The sequence below is a fragment of the Spinacia oleracea genome, chromosome 6, assembly GCF_020520425.1.
Source record: "Spinacia oleracea cultivar Varoflay chromosome 6, BTI_SOV_V1, whole genome shotgun sequence".
NCBI classification, from domain to species: Eukaryota; Viridiplantae; Streptophyta; class Magnoliopsida; order Caryophyllales; family Amaranthaceae; genus Spinacia; species Spinacia oleracea.
The window spans coordinates 122162799-122190251 of record NC_079492.1 but is presented as its reverse complement, the minus strand read 5'-3'; the positions used below and the strand labels follow the sequence as shown (position 1 = coordinate 122190251).

General features: G+C 34.4%; 4 protein-coding genes across 10 annotated transcripts; 1 reads left to right on the top strand and 3 right to left on the bottom strand.

Annotated features, from left to right (window-relative positions):
- Positions 1-7204: 7204 nt before the first annotated feature.
- On the bottom strand, positions 7205-9072 carry LOC110805846 (uncharacterized). Of its 2 annotated transcripts, XM_056831650.1 has the most exons (4): positions 8624-9072; positions 8046-8063; positions 7816-7933; positions 7205-7662 (listed from the first exon to the last, which is right to left on the bottom strand). In XM_056831650.1, the coding sequence occupies exons 1-4, from the start codon at positions 8928-8930 to the stop codon at positions 7593-7595; spliced, it is 513 nt and encodes a 170-aa protein (XP_056687628.1). In that variant the 5' UTR covers positions 8931-9072; the 3' UTR covers positions 7205-7592. The 2 variants fall into 2 exon arrangements, with proteins under 2 accessions (XP_056687628.1, XP_021867159.1); XM_022011467.2 differs by lacking the exon at positions 8046-8063 and having other exon boundaries at positions 8624-9070.
- A 2281-nt stretch (positions 9073-11353) lies between these two features.
- On the top strand, positions 11354-19490 carry LOC110805831 (uncharacterized). 6 transcript variants are annotated; one of them, XM_056831167.1, is made up of 5 exons: positions 11568-11585; positions 14397-14489; positions 14834-15003; positions 16137-16266; positions 19080-19490. In XM_056831167.1, the coding sequence occupies exons 4-5, from the start codon at positions 16217-16219 to the stop codon at positions 19267-19269; spliced, it is 240 nt and encodes a 79-aa protein (XP_056687145.1). In that variant the 5' UTR covers positions 11568-11585; positions 14397-14489; positions 14834-15003; positions 16137-16216; the 3' UTR covers positions 19270-19490. The 6 variants fall into 6 exon arrangements, with proteins under 6 accessions (XP_021867138.1, XP_056687144.1, XP_056687147.1 ...); XM_022011446.2 differs by lacking the exon at positions 14397-14489 and having other exon boundaries at positions 11354-11585; positions 14859-15003; XM_056831166.1 differs by lacking the exon at positions 14397-14489 and having other exon boundaries at positions 11354-11585.
- A 655-nt stretch (positions 19491-20145) lies between these two features.
- Positions 20146-20983, bottom strand: LOC110805853 (monothiol glutaredoxin-S6-like). The gene has a single exon (XM_022011472.2). It carries the CDS (start codon positions 20707-20709, stop codon positions 20401-20403), a length of 309 nt encoding a protein of 102 aa, XP_021867164.1. The 5' UTR covers positions 20710-20983; the 3' UTR covers positions 20146-20400.
- A 2573-nt stretch (positions 20984-23556) lies between these two features.
- Positions 23557-24533, bottom strand: LOC110805830 (monothiol glutaredoxin-S6-like). The gene has a single exon (XM_022011445.2). The coding sequence runs from the start codon at positions 24087-24089 to the stop codon at positions 23760-23762; it is 330 nt and encodes a 109-aa protein (XP_021867137.1). The 5' UTR covers positions 24090-24533; the 3' UTR covers positions 23557-23759.
- Between the last annotated feature and the right edge of the window lie 2920 nt (positions 24534-27453).

The window sequence follows — 27453 nt, the reverse complement described above, 5'->3', positions numbered from 1 at the left end:
CATCATGCTTCGATCAATGAAGAACAATGACTTATTAGAATCATAGACCATTGACCATATCAGACAAATCAACACTAACATGGAACAACACATGGCCAACGTATCAGATATCAGGAACACTAAAAACGCTGCTTTGTTTGCCAATATTGCTTCACCGATTGAACCCACCTGGGAGGGTGAATCCTGCAGTGAACGTAATCGTTGCTAGTAGAGCTGCCACAACAGATAGTGTGTTTCGTACCTCTAACAAATTTGTCTTACGTTTGAAATATGTGGTTCTTATTCTCGGATCAATTTCAACTTTTTTGCACATTTGATCCTGTAATGATTCACAATAGTAAATATTAACAGATCATTTGAAAACACAGATAGTTCAAAAAAGTTATGAAGAGAAAGCATAGGTACCCAATCATCGTTTACAGTGCATAAAAATGCCAGGGCAGATTCATTTTGATTATCCTTGATATTATACGATATATTGTCAATTGCAAGTAATGTTTCCGCCAATGAAATGTCCTCATTTCGTATAGCCTTATGCAAAGGCGTTGCACCTTGGTAATCTTGAACATTGATTAAATCCTTGATGCCGGCCTGTAATACAGATAAATTCTTCATACTCTGTTAGACTTTGAAGCTGTACGTGATGCAGAGGCGAATCCTTATTTTTACGACAATGATCTTTAAAACTTCCTGGACAATAGTTGATGAAGGCTCTAATAGTTGAGATATGACCATTTTCACATGCTTTAACCCAAGGCAAAGGTGTCAAATTGAGTGCTAAAGGATTGTTTTCCAGTATAGCTTTTATAAGCCATTCGGCACCAGCACCGAATGCTAGATGGAGAGGTGTTAATCCGTCTTTGTCGGTTAGGATGATCAACTCTGGTGCTACTCCAATCAGCCATCTACCAAATTCTTCTGCTTTCAAATTAAACATTCAAATTACTATGCAAGTATATTCTGCATTCTGCAACACCGTAAATAATAAGGTTTTTCATACAAATAAGCTTTCTAGATAAGCAACTATTGAACATACAAGTATATAACAGTGGAGACACCTAATGTTTGGTCTGTCTTCGTTGTTTCAAGGGAGGAATTAGCAGCAACATGAAGAGGGTTGTTTCGGTTAATGTAGTCATAACTAGTAAGGAGATCGATGAAACATCTTCTCCTGTCAGTATCAGCATCAGCATCTTCGTCTTCACTTTTCAAAATCAATTCAAAAGGCCACACTTCACCCAGCTGTGCATTACCGTGTTTCCATTTTTATCCACTCCTTCAAGTAACTCTGGATACCCCTTAAGCAATCGTGTAAATAACTTCTCTGTAGGCAGCAAAAGATAGAATGTTTTATTTACATTTTAAGTCATGGCTTTAAAATGGAGCAAAACAATAAGGGGTGGACGGAGTACGTACTCACCTGTGCATAGTGGTGCAAGATGCAAGACATTCAGCTGCTGATCATTGGTAAGAAGACTAGCCCATTTTTCATTGTCCACTATCTCCAATATCTTTTCCGTAACTTGATGACATCCATTCTCAATAGCAAAGAACAAATCATTCCTCTCCCATTTTATGAGTGCATTCTTATCCACTGATAAGAAATAAATTGCTAAATTCTCATACCCTCGTTGTATAGCCCAGGACAGAGGCGTAAGTCCATCTTTCGTTTTCTTGAGCCATGGTAAACCTTCTGATGAAATGCTTACTACTTCATTTCTGTAAGTGTCTACAAGGACTTTTGCCAGCTACTTCTTCAACAGGGGAAAATGCAGCAACACTGTGTAGAGGGTTGAAACCACTATCATCGGTTGCGCTTATTAAGTCCACAAAAACCCTCCTTATATCAGGAGTTAAATCATTATTGCTTGTTAGAACAAATTTAAGTGGCCACAGTTTACCACCACTTGCCCATCTGTGAAATACACAAATTCCTCCATCAGATCTTTGTTTCACTAGATTTGGCTCTTTCTTAAGCAGCAGTCTAAAAATTTCTTCTCTTTCTGTAATCACATAAATAAACATTTATTCTTATCAGACGTAATAAAAAAATTTCGAAACTTTTAATAGTGAAAGCCAGCAACTTGCATGTATGCAGAAGCTGGAGCAGTCTCTGAAAGCATTGTTAGATGAACTAGGTAACAAAATGGCATGCTGAAACTGTAATAGTAACAACTTCGGTATTGATAAAAAAATTTTACTTTTACCAACTATAAAAATTGATAATTTGTGTTTTATCGCCTACAAAAATAGAAATCGTATTTTACCACCTAAAAGTTTTTTTTTTACCACCTCTCAACGGTAAGATAGATAGAAATGTTATGCGGACCGCATTTCAATGCCTATATTTTTTTTATTTCTTTATTTTCTCCCACGATTTACCTGCGTTATAACCAAACGCGTGCCACAAACGATAGGAACAAACCCCCAAATACAATATAGAACAAATAGCAAAAACAATAATAAAAGATATCATGTTTGTGAGGAAATTTAGATTTCATCACCTCAAATATTATCGTATTATTAAGTTCCTGCAAAATAATACAATAACTCCTCAATTGATGATTCCTCTCACCAATGTATTTTCCCTCTTATTTTCTAGCTAGTCCTAAATCCTTTTTTTACATACTAACTAGAAACCCTCGTCTACTAGAATTATATTTGCTCCCCAAGACTAAATAAATCCAGAGATTGTTACATACCAAAACATATCTAGTTTCCTAATTACACTTCTAATTAAATTAGGAAACAACATATAAACCAACAAATCAGTTTCGTATTCTTGTCGACTTAACTAAGTTGTGTATAATTCCTAACGACATGTATATAAATTATCATTTATCATTGCTTCCCATTAATTTACATAATTTGGTAATGTTTTTCAAATTGACAGATGCATAATTATTTCCCTGATTTGCAAACGATAATCAAGTTGTTTTAAGGTACTCCCTCCGTATTTAAAAAAGAGATACACTTTGACCAACACATACTTTTAGATAGACCTGATCTAAAGACGGGTCGGGCCGGGATCGGGTCGGGCCAAAGCTTTAAAAATCAGCCCGATCTCGGGCCAGGCCGGGCCAAAATTCGGGTCGGTTTTTCATGCCCAAACCCGCTATTTCGGGCCTAAAACATCAGGTTTTCGGGCCAATTTCGGGACGGGCCAAATTTATAAATAAAAATGTGGTTTTTACGTTTCCCAAACCCGTCAATTTTTTTTTATTTTTCGGGCAGGACTCGAAAATCAGGCCTGAAAAGGCTGCCCAAACCCGTCAAATTTCGGGCAAGGCTGCTCTTGATCAGGTCTAGTTTTAGGAGAGTAAGTTGAATTTATTAAAATAAGATAAAAGTGGGGTAGTGGTGAATTATTTATTACTCCCTCCGTCCCAAAATTATAGTCCTGTTTTCCAAATCGGACGTCCCATAATTATAGTCTTATTTCCTTATTTGAACACAAACATTTTCTCATGTTACCCTCATTCGGGGCCACAAAACAAAAATAAAATGTACTTTAATCCTTTTAACATGTACTATTTTCTCTTCACCATGTACTTTATTCCTTTTTACATGTACTATATTCTACTTTTTCATCATCTATGTACAATATTTCAATTTCCCACACACTACATTCCATTTTTCTTAAAATCCGTGTTTTTAGTCAAACAGGACTATAATTTTGGGACGGTGGGAGTATATTAAAAGGATGAAGTGATTAAGTGTAGGGACCACAAGAAAGAGATAAATATTAATATAATTGGAATTTGGGACCAAAACATGTCAAAGTGCAGGGACCACAAGAAATAGAGAAATATTAATATAATTGGAAGTGGAGACCAAAACATGTCCAAAAAAAAGTGTATCTCTTTTTAAAATACGGCCGTTGAAGGAAAGTGTATCTCTTTTTAAATACGGAGGGAGTATGATTTATGTTTGATTTGCGTCAAAAAGGGTTTCACATAACGTTTCCGTCCATCTTGCCGTTAAGATGTGGTAAAAACAATACTCTTTCCATGTCGGAATACTCGCATCGCTTTCCTTCTAAAGTCGTCCCGGATTACTTGCACCGTTTCTATAAATGACAAACTTTTATTATTATACTACCATTTGACCCACCTATATCCTTACTCCCATTAAAAAATATTAAATTAAAAGTGAGTCATTTTCTACTACCTTTAAAAAGTTGATATGTTTCTCACTATCTATATTTAAAAAATACCTCATTATCAACTACCATCTAATTAAATAACAAAGAACCTTTTGAAAAGTTGACACATTTTCCACTATCTATATTTAAAAAATACCTCATTATCAACTACCATCTAATTAAATAACAAGTCAATTACATTGCATTAAACTCTGTACCGGTCAAACCGATTCGAGTATTCCGGGACGGAGGAAGTACTCCCTCCGTCTCTTTTTGTTCTTTACGTTTGATATTTTTCACGCGTTTTAACGATTAATTAATTTGCATCGAGATTCCTCAATTTTTTTTTATTTAAACAAGATAAATTACGTTTATTTATAATATTTTCACTTTTATCAAAATTCTGATATTGGGAAATGAGAAAAATTTAATGTCTCAATGAAAAAGTGTGAGAGATTAAATGACCCAATGAATTTAATTGGTTAAAATAATAATTGGACACAAATTTTGATAGAATACTAAGTCATTCATGTGATAATATAAAAGGAAATGTAAAGAATATTTTTAAATAACCAAAAAGGAAAACGTAAAGAACAAAAAGAGATGGAGCCATGGAGGGAGTATTTTTTGCAGCAACTTTTCGGTAGGACCGCCTCACGGCGCGTGTAGGAAAGACCAGGTGAGACAATCACGCGCGCGTATCTTCACGCGCGGTATAAATTGACTTTTTTTCTCTCTCCTCTCATTTTCTGTAAACTCCATCTTCTCTCCTCTCATCGTTCTCCCTGTAACTCAAAACCCTAAACTCCTCCTTCGCGATCTCTTCTTCTCCTCCGCCGCAAACCCTAGTTTCTTTCGCCGCGATTTCTACCACAAAACGAATTCCATGGATCTCTCACCGTCGTATCCACATGAAAACTTCAAGATTGATTATGGCTGGTGGTCGAGGTTGACGAATTCTCTTCTACGGCGGTCTATGAGTAGTTTTGGAAGGTGCTCTAAATTCGATGCTGGTGTCATTGGTGTTTTGCGAGAAGGGTTGATTGGAATCTGGGCATGGTTGTTGTGTTTGATTGGCGAGGGAGATGGTGTTGTGTTTGGGTGTGCTGAAATTAGGTTTTTTTATTATAGATTTTTTATCTGCCTTTGATTCGTTGCGGTGGTTGTGGTTTTTAATTTAGTTGAATTCAGTCACGCCACCCATCACCGGTGGATTCGATGATGGTGAATTAGGCGGCGGCAAGGAAGTCGGAGTGAGGAATGGAGTCACAAGAAAAACCACTGAATGTAGATGTATTTCAGTATATTGAAATTTCTCCTGTAGTTTTTTTTTATAGAATTTTGTTTTAGTTATAATTTTTTTATATTTAGTTATGAAATAAAGTGTTTTAGTTATCTTTTTGCATTTTATTTTTGGTTATAAGCAACAAATCATCAATGTCTTTTGATGTTAATTTTCTGAATCTGAAAAAATCCACTAAAACTCAAAAAAAATTAACTAAAACACAAAATAAAGAAACTAAAACCGCAGAAATCTTAACTAAAGCTCAAAAAAAATAACTAATACTAAATTTTTTAAACTAAAAATATATAACTAGAACTCAATTTTTTTTTTTTTAAATCCTAACTAAAACTTCAAAAACCATAACTAAAGCTCGAAAATCCCTAACTAAAACTCAGAAAATCTTAATTGGTCTCATTGCTTTAACTAAATCGTTTCATTGCTTAACTAATTGGTTCTATTGCTTTAACTAAATCGTTTCGTTGCTTAACTAATATGTTTCATTACTTAACTAATTGAATTCAAACTTAACTGATTGGTTTCATTGCTTAACTAATTGAATTTCAAACTTAACTAATTGTTTCGATTGCTTAACTAATTGAATTTCAGGTTTACCTAATTGGTTTCGTTGCTTAACTAAATCGTTCCATTGTTTAACTAATTGGTTTCATTGCTTAACTAATACGTTACATTACTTGACTAATTAAATTTCATGTTTAACTAATTAGTTCCTTGCTTAACTAATTGGTTTCATTGCACAACTAATTAGTTCCATTGCATAACTAATTGGTTCAATTGTGTAACTAATTGGTTTCATTGATTAACTAATTGAATTTCAAACTTAACTAATTGGTTCAATTGCTTAACTAATTGAATTTCATGCTTAACTAATTGGTTCAATGCTTAACTAATTGGTTTCAATGCTTAACTAATAGGTTACATTACTTGACTAATTGAATTTCAGGTTTAACTAATTAGTTCAAATTCTTAACTAATTGATTTCATTGCTTACCTAATTGAATTTCAAACTTAACTAATTGGTTTGATTGCCTAACTAATTGAATTTCAGGTTTACCTAATTGGTTTCGTTGCTTAACTAAATCGTTCCATTGTTTAACTAATTGGTTTCATTGCTTAACTAATACGTTACATTACTTGACTAATTAAATTTCATGTTTAACTAATTAGTTCCTTGCTTAACTAATTGGTTTCATTGCATAACTAATTAGTTCGATTGCATAACTAATTGGTTCAATTGTGTAACTAATTGGTTTCATTGATTAACTAATTGAATTTCAAACTTAACTAATTGGTTCAATTGCTTAACTAATTGAATTTCATGCTTAACTAATTGGTTCAATGTTTAACTAACAGCTTACATTACTTGACTAATTGAATTTCAGGTTAAACTAATTAGTTCCAATGCTTAACTAATTGGTTTCATTGCCTCACTAATTAGTTTCATTCCATCACTAATTAGTTCAATTGCTTACTAATTGAATTTCAAGCTCAACTAATTGATTCCATTGTTTAACTAAACGGTTTCATTGCTCAACTAATTGAATTTCCGGCTTAACAAATACTTTATTTATATATGTAAACTTATAAATTTTATCGCTTAACTAATTGGTCTCGGTGCTTAAATAATTGACTTCAATACTTAACTAATTTACTCCATTGCTTAACTAATTGAATTTTATATTAACAAAAAAAATTTCACGAAATCATAACTAATTCTCAAAAACTCTTAACTAAAATCCAGAAATGTGTAACCAAAATAAACGTATTATTAACTAAAACATATAAATGAACCAAAATTGTTACAATCCAGGAATTAATTGCACTTCTTTGCAATTTTACCATAAAAATTATTACTAAACCATTTTATTTATTAACTAAATATAACCAAACTATGACTAAAACAAATCTGTAATGACAAAGCAGCTCCTTTAATTTAACAACAAGGAAGACCAACAACAACAATAGTTGTTACGACTTGCGAGGCCTCTGCAACATTGTTCCTTCACATTGCCGCCACCGCCACAGCCGCAACCAGGGAATTAGAGCCGCCAACACAACAACCACAAGATCTGTTCCACCACAGCAAGAGGAACTCATTCAACCAGCACATAACATCGAACAATGGCGATTGGCGACTCTCAATCTTCACGCCGACGCTTCTCCTTCCCTTCCTTCATCTCTCGCTGTTCGCCGACGATCTTTTTTCGCTGGAACCCTAATTTCTCGCCGGAATTTAATAAAAGGAATCACAAAAACAAAAACAGAAAATCAAATTCCAAATAAAAACTCAATCCTAATAATTTCAAGGAAATGAATCGTAATCTCCAGCATTCAAATACGAGTAATAATTTTAGATCGAACATCAAACCTATTTTGAACGCGGAGATCCAGTGGTTGCGGACTTACGAGCGTCCTTTGTGGTGAGAGAAGACGAACACTACCGCCGGCGGCGCCGCAATCGACTACGCCACCAAAATTCGTCGTTGCTAAAACATCAAATTCGCAGAGAAACGATCAAATTCGCATAGAAACGAGCAACTTCGCATAGAAACGAGTAAATTCAATCGAATTTGGCGACAACGCCGCCACCTTCCTCACCGCTTCTTCGCCGGGAAACTTACAAAATCGTAGAAACGAAGATGAAGCAGATAGGTTGAGTCAGAGATCTGAAGAAATCGAGTTGAATGGAAGTAGAAGAAGGATCGACGAAGAATCACAGAGCTTTCTCTCTCCTCAAAGTTGGAAGGTGAACAGTGATAAGAAATGAGGAAAAAATCGTGTAAAAGGGGCTTTTATAAGACCCGAATAATGTGACCCGCGACCAGCCCAGCAAGACTTGACCCGCGAATACAACCCAACTATAAGGTGGTCTTACAGGAAAGACCGCCTTATACAAAAGTTTGTATATTTTTTGTAGGTGTTAAAAAAACATATGTCAATTTTTTTTAGACGGTAAAAAACAATTTAATATTAAATCTATTTATAGATGAATGATTTGATCATGGAATTAGCTGTTCCACGATTTGACGTCAACAAGTTAATCAATTATTCTGAAAAAGATGCATCTAACTCTGGTAGTCCGGTCAACTCTCATTTCTTAATTTTCGTGCTGATTAAGAAACACACTCCTTGCAAAAGTGCGGAAGAATTAGGAGTAATAAAATGCGTAATGATACCTGAGCAACGTGTGACCAGATGTAATGGAGTAGCGCCTTTGAAACCGGAATAAGTAACAGTAGTGGTGGATCTCAAGATCTTGAGCACAAAGTTGCTAAACCCACGTGCTGTAGCATGGTACAGCACCCCACTGCCATCATTATCTGTGGCGTTGCAAAAGAAATCCATATCCATAGTCAATACTTCCAACGCACATCCCTCGCTATCATTTGAAATAGCTTTGTGGCAAAGTGTTTCCATGGTGTTGGGATTTATAATTAACCATGGCTTCGGAAAAGATGGTGATTGTAATGCTGGCAAAGACATTTAAGAAGAGCTTTAGTATCGCAAGGTTGCCAGTATCGACTGCCAAATAAAGAGGGTTGTCTATTTCACCGTGATGGCTGCGTGGTTGACTTAGGAGTTGTTGTATGGATTCGGAAGGTAAGCTCTCGATTGCTTCTCTAATAAACTCCTCTTTGTTTATAATAAATAATAAATAATAAATAATAAATAATAAATAATAAATAATAAATAATAAATAATAAATAATAAATAATAAATAATAAATAATAAATAATAAATAATAAATAATAAATAATAAATAATAAATAATAAATAATAAATAATAAATAATAAATAATAAATAATAATTAATAATTAATAATTAATAATTAATAATTAATAATTAATAATAATAAATGTTAAATAATAACTAAATAATAATTATTAATTAATAACTAAATAAATATATAATAAATAATAATAATAATAATTTGTACTCCCTCCATTTCTTTTTGATGTATCCATTTGGAATCTGGTGTGGTTTTTAAGAAAATTGGAATCTTGGTTTGTATGGGTATAAGTGTAATGATTGGGTGTAAGAGATTATAATAAATAAAGGAGTGAGAAAATAATAAAGAAATAAGGTAAGAGAGAGGAGTGATAATGATGGGTGATAAAGGAGGTGAGAGAGTGAGTATATGGGGAAGGGAAAAGAATTAAATATTATGGGTGGGGAAAATTAGGTGGGAATATGGGTAGAATCTTTAGGTATTTTGGTCATTAGATAGAAATGTATGGGTATTTTAGGATAAAATGTATGTCCAAAAATAGAATAGATTCTAAATGGATACAACAATATGAAACGCTTAAAATGGAAACGGATACAACAAAAAGAAACGGAGGGAGTAATTGATTACTCAATAATTAGTTAATTACAATAAATGATAAATATTAATAATAATAATATTTCATATTTAATAACTAATAACTAAATAATTAATAACTAATAATCCGTAACTAATTAATAAATAATATTAATAAATAATTAGTTATAAATAATAATAATAATAATAATAATAAGTAATAATAATATAAATATAAATATAAATAATAAGTAATATAATAATATAATAATATAAATATAAATAATAATATAAGTAATATTAATAATAATATTATAATTATAATTATTATTATTATTATTAAATTAAATTGAATTGAATTAAACTAAATTGAACTGAACTTAATGCTCCTGAACTGAACTGAACTGAATGCTCCTGAACTGAATTGAACTGGACTGAACTGAACTGAACTGAACTGAACTGAATGCTCATGAACTGAACTGAGCTGAATTGAATTGAATTGAACTGAACTGAACTGAACTGCCAAATAAAACCTGAAACTGAAATTAAGCCAAAAAGAACAGGGCCTAAGCCCCTCTCTTCCCCACGCATCTCTCTCGATCAGTTCCTTTCTCTCACTTCCTCACTACTCCACAACCATCCCAAGCTCCAAATTCTTATCTCTCTTCGAATCTCGACGCTCAGACATACCCACGTGGTCTTTAGTTGCCTTCGCAACCACGAGCCCATATCGAAAGCCAACCCAATGTTAGTTTATGGATAAAAGTGAAAACATTAGTAATGAACGTAATTTGTATTGTTTAAGTAAAAAATGAAATATTTATTCACATTAGTTATTTGTTAAATCACGTGCATGATACCCAACATAAAGATTAAAAATTGACGGAAGGAGTAGTCTTTTTTAAAACCGTAGACATACTACATCTGTCCCTTAAAGTTCTTTACACGCACTATTTGCACGGACTCCAATTCAATATTTAGGCATTAATATATCTCATTCCGTGATGAAAAAATTATAAAAAGTTGATATTTTCAAAATACATATTGAGATAAATCTAACAAGATCCACATGATAATGTTTTGATGTATATAACAATAAATAAAATTTACGGTCAAAATTTTCATACTTTGAGTACATACTAAATCGTAAATCACTTTCAGGAACGGATGTAGTATTAAGTACTACTGTATAGTTTTTGGCAATTATACATTTATACCTTACTTTAATTATTGGGTTGCTTCGAGATTTATTTGCAAGGCAACAGGAGTAGTGTAGTTTAGGGCTTATTCGGCATAGTTTTATTTTTACATTTTTATGCTTTTTACTCCATCCGTTAGGGCTGTGCAAAACTATCCGAAAAACCAAAAACCCGAAAATCCGAACCGAAACCGATCCGAATATTAGGGTACCCGAAGCGATAAAGATTTCGGTTTGGGTACCCGATCCGAAACTTTGTTAACGGGTCGGGTAACCGATACCCGTTGACAAAGATTCGGGTACCCGAATTACCCGAAAAGGTTCAGTTTTCAATTATTTTTTTTAAAAAAAAAAAAGCTGAAAAGAAGTATACTAACTTACTAAGTCGCAAATGTGAAATAACCTAATTCCTTTTCTCGGTCTCCACTCTCTAGACCGCCGCTCATCCTCTCACTCACTCTCTTTCTCTCTCTTCTCATTCTCTATTTCTCTTAGTCACTTACAATCTACAGATCTGAGATATCCATCATCTCCTCTTTGGGTCTTTGATCTCATACTACTATTCTCCATCATCTCCTCAACACTCACTACTTACCGTCGTCACCGGCCGTTCACCACTTCGTCAGAGTTTTCAAGGTAATTAGTTTCATCTTTAACTTTAAATGTCATTAATTTCTGAAATTTTTTGTTGTCTTGAGTTTTCAATATTCAGGGTGTTTGACTCTGTTTGTAGATTACTTTTACAAGGATTTGTTATTTTTCATTATTTCTGAATCTATCTGAGCTTAGAATTGATTAATTGGTTAGTTTCGTGATTGAATTGGGCTTAAAATGTTGAATGGTGAGTTAAGAACTAAGAAGTATTGTTAATTGTTGACGGTAATTTGACCGGCCTTCCGTGGATTACAAATCAATGTTTAGATTTGTCTCTTTTATCACCCTTTTGGTCAGCTATCTTTGTTGGTACAGCAGTTGTTAATAACTTAATATGTATGTTAAATGTAACAAATTGGAGCTTGCACACAAGGTGTTCGAGAAAATGGCTCGTAGAGATGTGACTTTGTGGAATTCAATGCTTTTGGGTATTGCTCAGTTAGGTTCTATGGATAGAGTTTTCGTGCTTTTCCAGGAAATGAGACTTGCAGGGGAAATTATTACACGTTTCATCGCCATATACCCAGCTGATTCTCAAGAGAAAAAAATCCTAGTTACATCAACATACTAATCAACCTTTGTAAGCAGCAGCTTAGGAATAAGCCAAAAAATAAAATCTGAATTTTTGTAAAGACAATGATTAAGAATAATCCTAAACTGACAGCTATAAATAAACCCTATAAGCAACATCAGCTCTGCAAAGCAAAACCAAGCAACACTTCCTAAAAACGAACATACAAATTTCAATTACTTCAAGATTGAGATAACGGCAATGGAGGTTGTGAGGCATCTAGTAGATGAAAAACCACTAGTGATCTTCAGCAAAAGCTCTTGCTATGTTTCTCACTCAATGAAGCAACTTATGAGAAGCTATGGAGCCAATGCAACAGTATATGAGCTTGACGAAATTCCAAATGGCAAAGAAGTCGAAAAGGTTCTTCTGAGCATGGGAAATAAGCCAAGTGTGCCAACAATTTTCATTGGCCATAAGTTTGCTGGTGGGTCTAAAGACATCCTTCACTTACATCCCTTTTCTTATAAAGTCAACCAAAATTTCTTGCACAATTTCTATAAAAGGCGTGAACCCGGCCACTATTTATTTATTATTTTATCTCACTTCTTTTGGGACTAGTTTAATTACTATTTACTACGGAGTAAAACATTAAAAAAAAATCTCACTCACATCTTCAAAAAGCAATGACCTACTTCCCAGCAGCTATAATAATATAATATTCGACTATTAACTATCCACAATAAAATACAAATTATTTCTCCCTCCGTATTTTTAGAAGTTACTGTTAACTGACACAAGTACTAAGGATATGAGTTGATTTTCTTATAATAATGATGCAAATGCAAGTGGTTGATGTGTTAATTATTTGTTGTAAATTTTTTTTATGCACTATTTGTTGTAAATATTTGATAGTGGTGAATAATTTATTGTGAGAAAAGATTATGTGAGTATGTGTGAGGACAATAGGAGAAATATATATGATAAACAATGGGAGGGTGGGACATTGGGTTTAATATTTTAATGTAAAAGTTACTAAAAATGAAAATGTAACTCCTAAAAAATGGTTCGAAATTGTATATGTAACTCCTAAAAATACAGAGGGAGTAAGTTGTCTAAAATGTTATGCTGGTCGGAGTGGTTCGAGTAAATTTTAATGGTGTGAAAGTATGAAACTAAAAACCCAAAAACTAGTTTTCACCTTTTTTTTTTGTCAATTTTTAATATCAACCTAATTAAAGTGGTTATTTTTCATTTTATGATTCAATTTAAACCATATGGTTTTTAAAAAAAACTCAAAAAACTGATAGTGAATCAGTGATATTGCAACTGTCTTTTCCCATAAAGAGGAAAGAATATTCCCAGGGAGCTATGTGTGAAATATGGGGCAACTGTTTTTTCCCATAAAGAGGACATAATATTTTCAGATTGGCATAAGAAAGGAGAATTTTGCTCTAGTGTAGCTAGAGACGTTATAAATGATAGTAAACTTTCTTGTGCAAGTTTTGATGACTGGAATTGCATTTGGAGATGTGTGGGGCACCCGATGCAGTTTTTCTACTGGAAGCCATGGTGGGATAGGCTTGCCGCCAGAAAGAATTTGAATTCCAGATTACATTCAAGCCCCTTTTGTTTCTTTTGTCTGGGGTGATTGAAGATAATGAACATCTCTTTAGGGGGTGCGTGAGGGCTGCAGAATTCTGGTCTACGTTGGGTTTTGTTGTGAATATGTCTCCCCCGTTTAAAGAGTGGTTCAAGAGGAACCTCCTCTCCACCTCTCATGGACCTCACATTGTGCCTAACAATGTCCTCTTTGCTTTTGGGATTTTGCGTTTATGGAAACGCAGGAATGTGTGGATCTTTGCTCAAAACAATATTCCAATTGCTACCTCAACAATCAATCTTTGTAGGCTGCTTTAGAATGGTTTTTCCACTCAGAATTACAACTCCAAAGAAGAAAATCCCACACCCCTGCCTTGGTGTCCCCCTCCCACAAACTTCATCAAAATAAATTCGGATTGTTCCTTTGTTTCGCCTTTCACCCCTTCGAGTTATTGATGTGGTTGTCAGAAATAGTTCTTGTGTCTGGATTGAAGGAAGATCTAGGGTTGTGTTTGCACATGATGAGTTAGAGGGTGAGTTCTTGGACATTAAGGAAGCTCTCTCGTGGGCTGCTTAAAGTTCTAACCTCCATTGTAGTCTTCAGATTGCCTATCTGCTGTTAATGCGATTAATGGTCATGCTTTAAGCAACTCTCGACATAAAATCATTGATGATTGCAGGGACAAAATTGAAGTCTTGCAGGGAATAAGCTTGGTCTTTGAAGCAAGATCCACCAACAAAGTGGCTGATTTGTTGGCGAAAAATGCTAGAAAGTATTGTAATATGGGCGGTGAAAGTTGTATTTTTAATACCCTTCCCCTAATCTGTATTAATGATTACTTTATCGACACTAGTTTTGATCATTCTGATACTCAGGATCAATGTAATGAAGCTATGCCAATGAACAATACATGTGATGTAACCCTAAGGGAAGCCAATAGCTTTGCTGCTTCCCGGTTCTAATTTATATGCTCTTACATTAAAAAAATAAAAAAAAACATAAAAAAAAATCAGTGATATTGAACGAGTACTTCATTTTATTTTATTCATTTATTTTTAATGTTTCTATTTGTAATTTCCTACGTGTTGGAAAAGTAAAATAAAATAAAATAACTAGGTACTGATTCAAATTCCAAGAACAGAAGAGGGACAACTGGACAAGCAGCCACCTTGTTTCGTATCCAAACCAGCGGTGGCAAATCCGGCGGTAGCGCGATTCAGCACGAGCAGTCACTTTGTCATCCTCCTTCTCTCCCTTTCCTGCAATTTTCCAGGCGATTCATTAGTGTACGTTTTTTTTTGTTTATCTACATTTTGTGTTTTTTATTTATGATTCAGATTTGCTCCTGCTCCCTTTAATGGTTTTCAGAACTTTCACGGGTTGTTGATTATTATGGGTGTTTAATTTGGTGTTGTCGTTGACAATGGCTCTTCTATTTTCGAATGTTGACGGAAATTGGGTTGCTTTGTTCGATTTTTTGTCTACTGCATGCCACATATTCGATGAAATGCTTAAAAGAGGCTGAAGAAAACTAGTTAGAAGTTGCACTTTTAATCTGTTATAAAAATCAAATGGGTCATCTTAAGTTTGATATCATTTTTCCTTACAAAGTTTTGGAAGTGGCAACCATTCCTATTTCCATGGTCGAAGTACACAAGCTTCAAGTAACTTCATTGAGCTCCATCCAATTTGAAAGGCCAATATATTCTATATTTTCTTAGAAAAAATTGAAGACGTGTTTGATTTCAATTCATGAAAACTTCCCTGTCTTCGTCTACTTCATTTATGATCTCCTCTACTATGTTTTGTGATCTTGGAGTTTAGTCCTTCTGTTCTTTAGTGATTTTAGTTGTTGGCTTGTTGCTATGTAAGCGATTCCTTTCCTTATTACTTGTACAGTTATACGGAGTAGTGGAGTACCAATTACAAACAAGTAAGGGAACTGAATAAAAACGTCTCCTTTCCGTAGTTATATCAAACAAGTAATTGTAAGAGTTAACTTGCACTTAATGTAATCAATTCATAAAGGCTCAAGGCGCACATAGGCGATTTGGAGTTCCCTACGCGCCTCGGTGCGCCTCATTGAAGTGAGGCACACCTAATAAACAGTAAAAAATAATTGTGAAAAAATAGTTTGCGGGTGCCTCAGTCCACCTTAGCGCGCTGTAGTTGCGCCTCGTTGAAATCGCCTCGCCCAGAACACAAAAGGCGCTGACTCCAAACGCCCTGCGAGATACACTGATGTAAATGTAGGTGTTTCAGATAATAGGGTAAGCAGTGTGTGCCAAATATGGGAACATGTATTGAAACCATGTGATTTGTGGAATTTATATACGTTTTCAATTGCTGTGCTTTTTATTTTATTATTCGTGTTTTTTGGATCTGTGGCTAATTGAAAATCTAAATCCTATGCTGACAGGAGTTGAAGTCATTATTCACTTTCTTCTTAGTGTTGAAAAATTAAAGTTTACCTGTAATTGAAGGAACAAAAAACCGAAGATGTCTTTCACTAAGATCGGAAAATCCTTGCCCTTTTCTGGAATCTTGAGGTACTGCTCTTATTCTTATTCTCTGAAACTAGACTTTTCCTTCAGTACATTATTTTTCCTTTCAAAACTGTATTTAGACTGCAAAACCTGGTATGCATTGGTGTGCGTGTAGAAACTGTGGTTTCTGGATATTGGTTTTATTGAACAAATTGCTACTTATGTTACTATATTTTGTTGGCTAGATGGTCATAATTTGAATCTGGGTAATTCTTGATGGTTTCACTAAAGAAACTACCAGAATAGAATATGAATTTGCTAACATTAGAAGTATTTAACTATGTATCTGAAGATCTGGAATGTTATTTCGTTCAAAAAGGTTCTTCAGGGAAAGTTGCTTGGAGAGTTAAGTAAAATGCAAACATCTTTCTATAATTGGCAGTATATTGATAAGGTCATTAAGGTATAAACTTCCATCCTTGGAAACTGCAACCCTGAATGTCAAGAAAAAGGGTGGTCACGAGCATTTAGAAGGATTATAACTCGATTTCTACGTTGGTGTACTCAAATAAGAGAGGTATAACTGGATAGAGAATGAGTACTTACTTTCTTTATGGCTGAAGTGGCTCGATTAAGAGTTGAGGCAAGAAGGAACATCAAGTTGAACAGATGGAAAAAAGTTTTTGTGGCTACATTTGGGAACTAGATAAGAATACTGCAGTTGCTTGGGTATCCACCTATGGGCCATCTGGTGGAAGGAACACATGAACTTTCAACAAAATTACAGGAAATGAAGGTCTTACATGAGAGGGTTTTTTTTTACGACAAGCGCCTGACCAAGGGAAAATGAGAGGAGAAGGGAGTAGCAACTCTGCAAAGTGCAAAAAATCTAGGAGTAATTGATGTGTTGAAGTTCTAGTTGGATGGGAACACCGAACAACTAATTTTCCAGTTGGGATCTATGTGCTGGTGCATACAAAAAGGAAAATGGAAGAGAACACAGGAAAGCTGGAATCGGATTGGTATGTACGAATAGAAAATTAGAAACAATGGAGGGATTATAGACCAAGAAGGAGAAGGACTCAAATCAAGCAGAGATGATGGTGATGCTGCAGGTAATTTAATGGGGAGAGGCTAATGGGAGATCAGAAGTCACCATTTCTCAGATGCAAAAGTGATTAAGAGTTTCTTGATTAAGGAGAATTCATGTCCCCATAATTTAAAGAGCATAAAGAATGATATCCGGGTATTAAAAAGGGAAGGAAACTAGAGAACTACTTATTAGTTTTCGTTAGAAGAGGAATGGTATCTCAAGCCTGATCCATCTCGAGGACAGATGGATTAATTGAGCTGTAATGGAACATTAAAATCCAATTAGCTTGACATGTTTCTGTCATGGCCTATTAAAAAAAATTATTAAAAAAATAGCGTGTAAAAATTGAAATCATTTGCAGAGGTAAGAGCACAAGAGGCTTAGGTTTGGGAAGAGTGACATCGCTGTTGATTTTCTAGATTGTATGACAGCTAAGGATTTTCAGATTATTCCCCCCTATTGTAGAAACTAGAATCCATTGTTATTTTCTATAATATTCTTCCCCCAGTTTGTTAACATAGTTTGCTGTTGTTATTGAAGTTATTGTCTATGAAAAAACAACCTAATTTTTTCTTGTTTCAAGCCTTTGATTATTGCCATAATTTATAAATTTCTATTTGTTCCCGTGAATTTGTTGTTAGATAATGTATCAGACCTTATACATATTTTAATGTGAGTCGAAGAATAGGCCATATTCCTTCTCACCTTCTCATTGTTGGTTAAACGCACATTATGTAGCTTTTGTTTTTCGGTTGATACAAATTTCTTATCCTCTTTGCTTAATTTAGGCTTTGGCAAAATATGGCCAAAAATTTGGTGTTACATACCTTCCTGTCCTCTACCACCTTTCCTTCAACCTCTTAGTTCCCTGTGTTGCCAAGTCAATAGTTAGTGCTAAATATTGAATAGTTGAAAGACTTGAAACATTGATGTTTGATGGGAATAATCTATTTACTGCCTGCTGGTAAGTGCTCATAAATCGAATGTATAGTAATGAATTTGTGAGTAATTTTTGTAAAGAAGGTCGATGTTCATTAACATGGTAATGGACCTCCATCCCCGAACATGTGGCTTTCTTCATGAAATATCCATTATAACTAAAATACTTGACCACCACCTTAAAGTGGCAATGGGTGGTAATGAAAATGCATGAAGAATAATTTATTTGGGAATGGACTCAGATTACTATGCATATTGGCATGAGATTTTCTTCAAAAATTACATATAAAATCATTACCACCCACCATTAATTGCCATTTACCACATCCGCATGATAAAGACATGGGAGAAAATTGGTATAGCAAACTCTTCTTTGCATGCAAAATTACTTCTCGCTTTAGAAACACCTAAACAAACAAGAAACTGAACTTAGGTGGGTACGACGAATCCCTCTCATAGGCCTAAGTCGATGTTCGGTTGGCAGAAACAGGATAAAGCTAATGTGGCCTGGAGTTCAGGTCCTCAGGAAGAAATACCTTTTTATGTCATAAAGGAGATATTAAATCACAAAAAGTTCCCCTAGTAAATTCAATTGGTTCACTTATTGTCCATGGTGATTAGTAAGTCAAAATGGCATTCATAGCCCCACCAAACTTGTTCTCTGCTAAGTATAGCCAATTTCTAAATCATATGTAGTCTGGAAATTAGATTTAAAGTTCTGAGGGGAATATTTTATGTTCTCAAATTTCTCATATATTTTCCTACTTCTAACTTTAACCTGTGTGTGAATATGATGCTAGCTAGTTTGTCTTGCAACCAACTTATGTTTTGTTTCTTATGTCAGGAAGCTGGAGCAAGATGTTGAGACTGTAATCAGGGTACTGCAGCCTGGGCCAGTAGGGATTGTGGAGCACAAATTTACGGATAAAGAAATACACGAGGCAAATGCAATGGTTAGGAGAGCAGTGGTGAATTGGCAAAGGAGAGCAAAGTTGGAGAAAAGTGGCATTCTGAAAGATTATATAGAATCATGATGGATTTTGTACGTTGTTTTCATGAATAAGAAGTCAAATTTAGTGCTATAGCTTGTACGTCGTTGTGGAGCAACAGAAGAGGCTTATATATGTCAAGCCTTGACAAACTTTGAATTTTTGATTCCAAGAAAGTCTGTAGTTTTCTATTTGTGCCCTTTAAAAGGATATTGTCGTTTTATTGATTGTCATGCAATGATCTTTATTAAGATCTTACAGCGGAATTTGCTGGTCCTTGATTCTTGAAAATCTGCTATGCTGGAAGTGAATTGAACTGCCCCTGCAGGAACTGAGATGCGCACTTTCTTCGTACAGTATAATACATGGTTTGATATCAAGATTCAAGAAGAGAACACAACGAGGAACATGCAAATAGATGGTAAGGTATGTTTATCTCCATCGGTATTTTGCATATTATTGTACCTATCTGGTCAAGTTCTACTACTTTTGATATAAATGGTATTTCCTTTAGGTGATTGTCTTCAAAGTTAGGATTTAAAATATTTCTCTGACGTATTTGTTGAAAATAATAGAATGTTACTCCCTCCGTCCCGAAATACTCGAAACGGTGTGACCGACACAGAGTTTAATGCATTGTAATTGACTTATTATTTAATTAGATAGTAGTTGGTAGTAGGGTATTTTTTTAATATAGGTAGTGGGATGTGTGTTAAACTTTTAAAGGGGTAGGGGGTGGGGGTGGGGGTGGTGAAATTTTTTAATGTTTTTTAGGGAGTAGGGATGTAGGTGGGTCCTTGGGTAAGTGAGAAATTGATATAATATTAATAAAAGTTTCTATTTTTAGAAACGTTGCAAGTAATCTGGGACGCCTTATAAGGAAAGCGTTTCGAGTATTCCGGGACGGAGGGAGTAGTTAAATTTATGATTTACACAAGAAAACAGAAGAAATAGTTCTCTTTATTTACAACTGAAGTGGTTACTTTATTGGGCATTGTTAAACTCATTTATGGATAGTAGGGTAGATCTTTATTACCTGAGAACACCGAAGATAAGCTCCTCTAAAGTGAAGAGAAGCTTGTCAGAAGTGAAAGTGATATTTGTTTCTTTACTTGCACAATGCAAAGAAAGAGGTTCAAAGTGACAAGTCCTTAACGATGCAGTTGATGTTCTATTTCAAACCCATATTGCTCCAGCTTCTATGAGCAGAGGCACCAGTTTCCCTTGGATTTGGAGGGTAAGGATGTCTTTAGACCCACCAGCAAACTTATGGCCAATGAAAATTGTTGGCACACTTGGCTTATTTCCCATGCTCAGAAGAACCTTTTCGACTTCTTTGCCATTTGGAATTTCGTCAAGCTCATATACTGTTGCATTGGCTCCATAGCTTCTCATAAGTTGCTTCATTGAGTGAGAAACATAGCAAGAGCTTTTGCTGAAGATCACTAGTGGTTTTTCATCTACTAGATGCCTCACAACCTCCATTGCCGTTATCTCAATCTTGAAGTAATTGAAATTTGTATGTTCGTTTTTAGGAAGTGTTGCTTGGTTTTGCTTTGCAGAGCTGATGTTGCTTATAGGGTTTATTTATAGCTGTCAGTTTAGGATTATTCTTAATCATTGTCTTTACAAAAATTCAGATTTTATTTTTTGGCTTATTCCTAAGCTGCTGCTTACAAAGGTTGATTAGTATGTTGATGTAACTAGGATTTTTTTCTCTTGAGAATCAGCTGGGTATATGGCGATGAAACGTGTAATAATTTCCACAAAAGTAAACTCTTTTTTCCCTGTGGGCGAAACGCCACTTTCAGACAGTTGAGCATGTAAAACAGATTCCTGAAAAGTGGTCTTTCAGTTCAAGCTATTCCAGATATTTAGTGAGACACAAGGATTCTAGCTAGAAGCTGCTTTGGCTTCTGCATTTTCTTTTTTTCCTACTATTCCTGTAAATATTTTTATGTTTTGAGGAATCTGATGAGATGGCTGAAGAGAATCAAGTGATGAGGTCTATCCAGAATGTTAAACTTTCCTACCCATCTTGTGCTCCATAAAAGGGAGAGGTTGATATGCAGAAGAGTTGGCAGATGGAAAATCTTAAGCTGATAAGCTCTGATATGCTAATAGTTATTCTGTCCCATTCGGTACAGAATTAAAACTAGGCTGTATTTAATATTTCAATGACATGGAGAAAGAATCCTAAAATCCCTGCATCATTGTTGCTTTAAGTTGATAAAGTGTGTTATTTGATTATAGTACAGTAGCGAACTGGTGAAGGAGAGCATAGCTGGAGAGAAGTGGTTTTCTGAAAGATTATATACATAAATGATGGAATTTATACTTTTTTTTTTTGGAATAGTTGTAGTGCTTATCACTTGTACTTCATTTTTTATTTGGAATTTTTATTGTAGGGAAGTCTGTAGTTTACCAGAAGGATGTTTGTTGGCTGATGGAACCTCATGCAAGGTCATGATTAGGATTTTACAGAGATTTTTGCTGATTCCTTGAACACCTGTGGTTCTGAAACGAAGTTAATTGAACAGGCATTGAGATGAGCACTTTTTCTTACAATATAAAATTAAGTACATAGAATTAGTTGATTAGATGTCTACATATAGGTGATCCTGGTGTATTAGATACTGTGTATTAGATACTGAACTTTCAATCACGAGTAAATCTGAAAAGATGTTCATGTGGAGGGTCAAATAAGACTTGATGTTGTACTTGCATGTTTTACACCCTTACATGACTTGTTGAAGTTTGTCATTTCTTTTATGAAAACCAAAACCTGACCAACCTAAGTGCTATACGCTTGGAGCTTGTGTGGATGTAACAGGAAAGCTAGAGTAAGGCTAAGCAACCTTTCACTGAATTCCAATGCTTCTGTTGTGTCGCGTAAAGAACTTTGATGCTATCATCTTATCACACCTAATATTTTTGGTTATTGCAGTTATTTCCAGATATCTGTAGGAATTGAGGAACCCTTTTATAGGATTGTGCACCGTGCGAGGAAACATTTGATCAACAAGCTAAGGTATGTTTTATCTTCCATCACTATCTTGACATGCACGGCATTTGAGTTATCTGGCTGATCAAGTTTTATGGCTCTTGTGGCCTTCTCTGCTATTAAGAGATCAAATATTCTCAGCTAGTGTGATATCTGGAGTGTATGTAGCATAGAAAGTATTCATTGATTGAAATCAAATTATGCTGGTATTTTAAAGTATCAAGTTGGTGATTTGGCAAACGCGCTGCTATATAATTCTCACTCCGTCTGGAATTAGTAGTCACATGCCTATCACTTTGGGGAGGAGGTATAACTATTTTAAGAATGTTGACAAAAAAAAATCCTGACATCTTACAATAGTTTATGTGACTATTCATAACAGAGGGAGTAATATACAGATACAATAATGTACAATGCAGAAGCTTACCAGTTGCTTTTTTGAGAAGGGGTGGAGGTTGTATATTGTTAAGAAATAAACAGATGCTAACTAGTTACTTTGTAACTTCAATAATGGAATAATTGAATAAATCTTTAAAGTAGGTAATTGTTGTAAGCTTTTTTAGAGTGGAGTAGTTCTGCTGCTTTTTCCCTGTCATTTACCTGGGTAGGTCTTATTGGTTTTTCATCACCCTGCCAATGTGTTTGAAGTTAATATCCGGACTAAAGATCCTTCTTCATAGAATCTACCTCTTGGTGTGTGTTATTGGAAGAGTTGATCTTTGTTGAATTGATAACCAGTTCATCACCAGAAATCAACCGCCCAGTTGAGCGTCCTTTTTCGTAGATGTAGCCTAGTCGTAATATCAGTCAAATTTCCAAGTGTTTGGCTTAAAATGTACAGGAAGTAACTTAGGAATATGAAATTTGAGTTTTTTTATCGACTAATGCATGAAGTTTAGTAGGAAGATTAATTTGAAAGAAAAGGAGTACATAATAACTATCAAGTTTCTGTTTGCATGGCCATCTGTGATTTTCACTGTTTAGATGCCATAATTCTAGAGGTAGTACGTAATACATGATAACTTTTAAGTGAGTTGTTATGTACAAACTTTGGAACTTGAAAATAATATACAAATTATGAGATGTAATGTGGCATGCTTTTTGCTTCAGGTTTTCTGTTTTTAGTACGAGTATTAAGTTAATAGATGATACTCTGCAATTAGAATTAAACAAACGGTTAATCCATTTTTGTTGGTTGAGGAGTAAGTATTGAAATTTATAAAAAATCAACTTCTGGTAAACCAACTCCTGAACCCTTTTGATTGCTTCACGTTCTGTTCTTGAAAGAGCATATACAAGAAAGCAGAACTAATACTCTTCACAAATGGTAGTGATTAAATCAGTGGCATTATATTATTTAACTCATTTTATAAAAAAAAAGGCTAGTCTTTTTTATTTATATATACAATAAAATAGAAGAAAATTTCCTTACAACTGAAAGTGATTCCATTAGTGGAATCATTGTGTTAATTAATATCTTCACCTCCTACAATAAAAAGAAGGAGGTTCAGAAAGCTAAGTCCTTATTTGTCTACTCAGTTGATGTTCTATTCCAAACCCATATAGCTCCTGCTTCTATGAGCAGAGGCACCAGTTTCCCTTGGATTTGGAGGCTAAGGATTTCATTAGAACCACCAACAAACTTTTGGCCGATGAAAATAGCAGGAACACTCGGCTTATTTCCCATGCTCAGAAGACCTTTCTCGATTTCTTTCCCATTGGGTAATTCATCGAGCTCATATACAGTTGCATTTGCTCCATAGCTGCTAATAAGTTGCTTCATCGAGTGAGAAACACAGCAAGAGCTTTTGCTGAAGATCACTAGCTGTTTGTCATTCACTAGCTGCCTCACAACCTCCATTGTTACTACCTGAACGCTGAAAATACTGAAATGTTTGTGTTTGTTGTAGGAATTCTTTCTTGAGCTAGTTTCTCTTTGCAGTACTTGTGCTTCCTAGGGGGGGCTATTTATAGCTGTCATTTTAGGTGAGTGAGCTGAGATAATGCTCAATCAACTGTTAAGAATTATTCTGAATCACCATTTTTTTAAAAAAATCAGATTTTATTTGTGGGTAATATTCCTATACTGTTATTTACAATGATCAGTTAGCGTGTTTCTGTCCTCATATTTGCTCGAGAATCAACTAGGAATGTGGCGATGGAAACGTGTATTGATTTCCACAAAAGTATAGTATTGTCTGTGGTAGTTTCCTGTAGGTGAATTGCCACTTTTATGCCAAATGTTGTTCTTCAGACAGTTGAGCATTTACTCACTGAAGAATATATTCCTGAAAAATGGCCTTTCAGTTCAAGTGGTTCCAGATATTTTTGAGAAATGAGGAAACTAGAAGCTGCTTTGGCTACTTGCCGACTTTTTCGTTTTAAACCATAATCATAAGTACTGTTAGTCTTGCAGCTGTGACTGGAGGAATCTGGTGAGGTGGATGAAGAGGTGAGGTCTATCCAGAATGTTAAACTTTTGCCTTATCTTTCTGCTGCAGAAAAGTGAGAAAATCTGAAACTGATAATATGCTATCGATCAGTTGTTCCTGTTTATTGGTACGGAATGAAGATTTTGATTAATATTCAATTATAAGGGAAAGGAATCCCGATATGCCCACACAGTTATTTCCTTAAGTTGATAAAAGTGTGCAATTTGGAAGACTATTGAAAATGTTCTCACCAATTACTTAACATACAAATTCTTGTGCAATTCTTAAGTCAGTATTTTATTAGCGCAAATACCAGTAGATTGAGGCATACCTTCTTCCTACTGTGAGTCTGACTGTCTGAGTCAAAACATTGCTGAATAGGGAAATTTCATGGACTCAGATTGCATTCGAGCTCCCTAGGTTAGACATTTTTAAGTGATTTATTCATCTAACACTGAAATTATGCATACTTTGCAAATATTCGTTATTAGTCAACTTCATATATTTGTAGTTTTGTAGCATCTTTTCCTGCAAGTAAACAGTGCTGCTTATTTGTGCGACCTTTGAATGTTGAATATCTTCAAATTCTATTCATTACCTTCACAAAATCCTATAGTAATACGAAGTATATGTCTCAGCAATCTCATACGACACTTCTTTGCTCCTTTCCTCTTTTGTTAAGTTAGATTTATGTTCATAGTTTAAATCATGACTATTCTTTTTCGTGTGTATTGCAGGACAAAGGATTCCAGAGTCCGGGCATAAGTTGTAAGAATGGCATCAGTAATTACTTCGTGTACATGTGTTCGTTTGTCTGTGTTTGTGAATGAAAAAAGACCGATCTCATCACGCAACTCGTAAACTCGCTCCTGATCAACTTCAGTGCATGCTACGGTAAGTTATGAACTTGTCTAAGGTATCTCCCTATTTTGAGATATATATCGGAAAATGCGTGTGAGGTACTAATAGAAATCGTACAGATTTGAAGATGATGCAGAATCTTCTGTATGTATTTCCTAAAAAAAGATTGCATAATTAGAATGATTTGGCACAAAGCCAGATTTTTTTTTTTCCTGTCCAACAGGCAGAATACCAAGTACTGAAGGCTGAACAGCTGATCATTTGCACTACAATAATAAGCAGCTCAATATCAAGCGAAGGGCCGATCCTTAAGTCCACTTGAAGATGTCACTTCATAAAACAGAAGATACCTTATCCACAGACCAACCACTTACACTACATTTTCATATTCGCATATGATTTTTTATTTTTTTGTGTTGTTTTTTCTTTCTTTATTGGCTCTCATCTTTTAATGTTAATGAATCGTTAATTGAATGTTCGGGTTTTTTTCTTCTCATTTTTACGTTTGATTTGGTACATGGGAATAAATGGTGGATGATATGATGCTCAATGCGAAGTATATTTTTCAAGGAAATTGTTGACGTGTTGCAAGTCTTTTGACCTTACCCCCATTGCGATAAGCAATTCAGGTCACTGTTCGTGATCATACTATTTGCTCTAATTAGGCCCGTCAAACGGGTCAGTCGGGTTGGGTTGTTAAAATTTATTTTTGGGTTCGGGTTAATTCGAGTCGGTCGGTTTCGGGTTGGGGTTTATAAATGCTTGTTTAAGATCCATAGTTTTCGGGTTCAGGTCGACCAAACGGTTTGAGAGATTTTAAAACGTGTATTATATTTTAATTAACTTAGGTAATAAAATATAAAAAAATTTGGCACAAATTAAAAAAAATCTTGCACAATTTTATATTTAGTCAAATTCAACAACAATATAATACGAATTAAAATCATATTAAAATTCCTCATTTAATCATTGTATATAAATAAGATTATGAGGAATGTGTGCCAAGTGTTTACTATATATACAATGATTTTCAGTTGGTCGGGTCAAAAACGGGTTCGATCATTTTTTCATGATTAAAGTGCATTCAATTCAAATAAGTAAACACTTAGCACACATTTAAATGCACACTTAATCTAAATATGCCATTTCCTAATTTATAATAAAACATAATTTTAGAAAATAATTAAGAAATAACTCCTAAATAATCGAAATTATTAACATTAAAATCGAAAATCATTAATTTAATATCCGAATAATTAAAATTGAATTCGAAATTAAATTCAATTAATTTAAATATATCCGGGAAAAAAATCGGAAATTTTCAACTAATTTCGAAATTAATTTTCAAAATTAATTCCGAAATTTCGAAAATAAATAAATAAATAAGGCAAATTTGCTAAAAAAAAGAGCTTTTATAACCCAAATTTTACGAGGAATGACCTTATATAACTTTTTTTAAAATCACACCTTAATGTAATTTTTTTTGCGAGAAAGGACCTTATATAATTATTTTTTTTGTAAAATCACACCTTATGTAATTTTTTTCCGAAAGACAACCAAAAGTAAGTTTTCAGTATTGACTGAGCTTTACGGGCCATTGACTTGCACGTGAGAAGCACGTGTGGCTTTATGTTGCTAACCATACCCAATTTTCCTCCAAAATTATAGGGGGTGTTTGGTTAGGAGAGGTTTGAGGGGAAAATAGATTTTTGGGGTGAATTAGAGGTTTGACCTTTAGAAAAAGCTAATTGGGAGTGTTTGGTTAGGAGAGGAGTGGAAGAGAGTTTTGGGGTGAAAAAGCTAATTTTGAAAAAGCTCAATATAAGAGCTTTTACAAGTAGAGGTTTGAAAAAGTGGATGAAAATGACTATTTTGTCTTACTATTGCCCATAATTACAACCACTATCAACCTTGGTACCCTATATATTTTTC

What these genes read in the sequence shown, in the direction of transcription:
- LOC110805846 (XM_056831650.1), bottom strand. Translation starts at nt 8,930, where the DNA reads ATGTCTTTGCCAGCATTACAATCACCATCTTTTCCGAAGCCATGGTTA. An exon ending in GATCTCCGCGTTCAAAATAG is followed by an intron (nt 7,663 to 7,815) that starts GTTTGATGTTCG and finishes GCGAGAAATTAG; the next exon opens with GGTTCCAGCGAAAAAAGATC.
- LOC110805831 (XM_022011446.2), top strand. Translation starts at nt 16,217, where the DNA reads ATGTCTTTCACTAAGATCGGAAAATCCTTGCCCTTTTCTGGAATCTTG. An exon ending in CCCTTTTCTGGAATCTTGAG is followed by an intron (nt 16,267 to 19,079) that starts GTACTGCTCTTA and finishes TTCTTATGTCAG; the next exon opens with GAAGCTGGAGCAAGATGTTG.
- LOC110805853 (XM_022011472.2), bottom strand. Translation starts at nt 20,709, where the DNA reads ATGGAGGTTGTGAGGCATCTAGTAGATGAAAAACCACTAGTGATCTTC.
- LOC110805830 (XM_022011445.2), bottom strand. Translation starts at nt 24,089, where the DNA reads ATGGAGGTTGTGAGGCAGCTAGTGAATGACAAACAGCTAGTGATCTTC.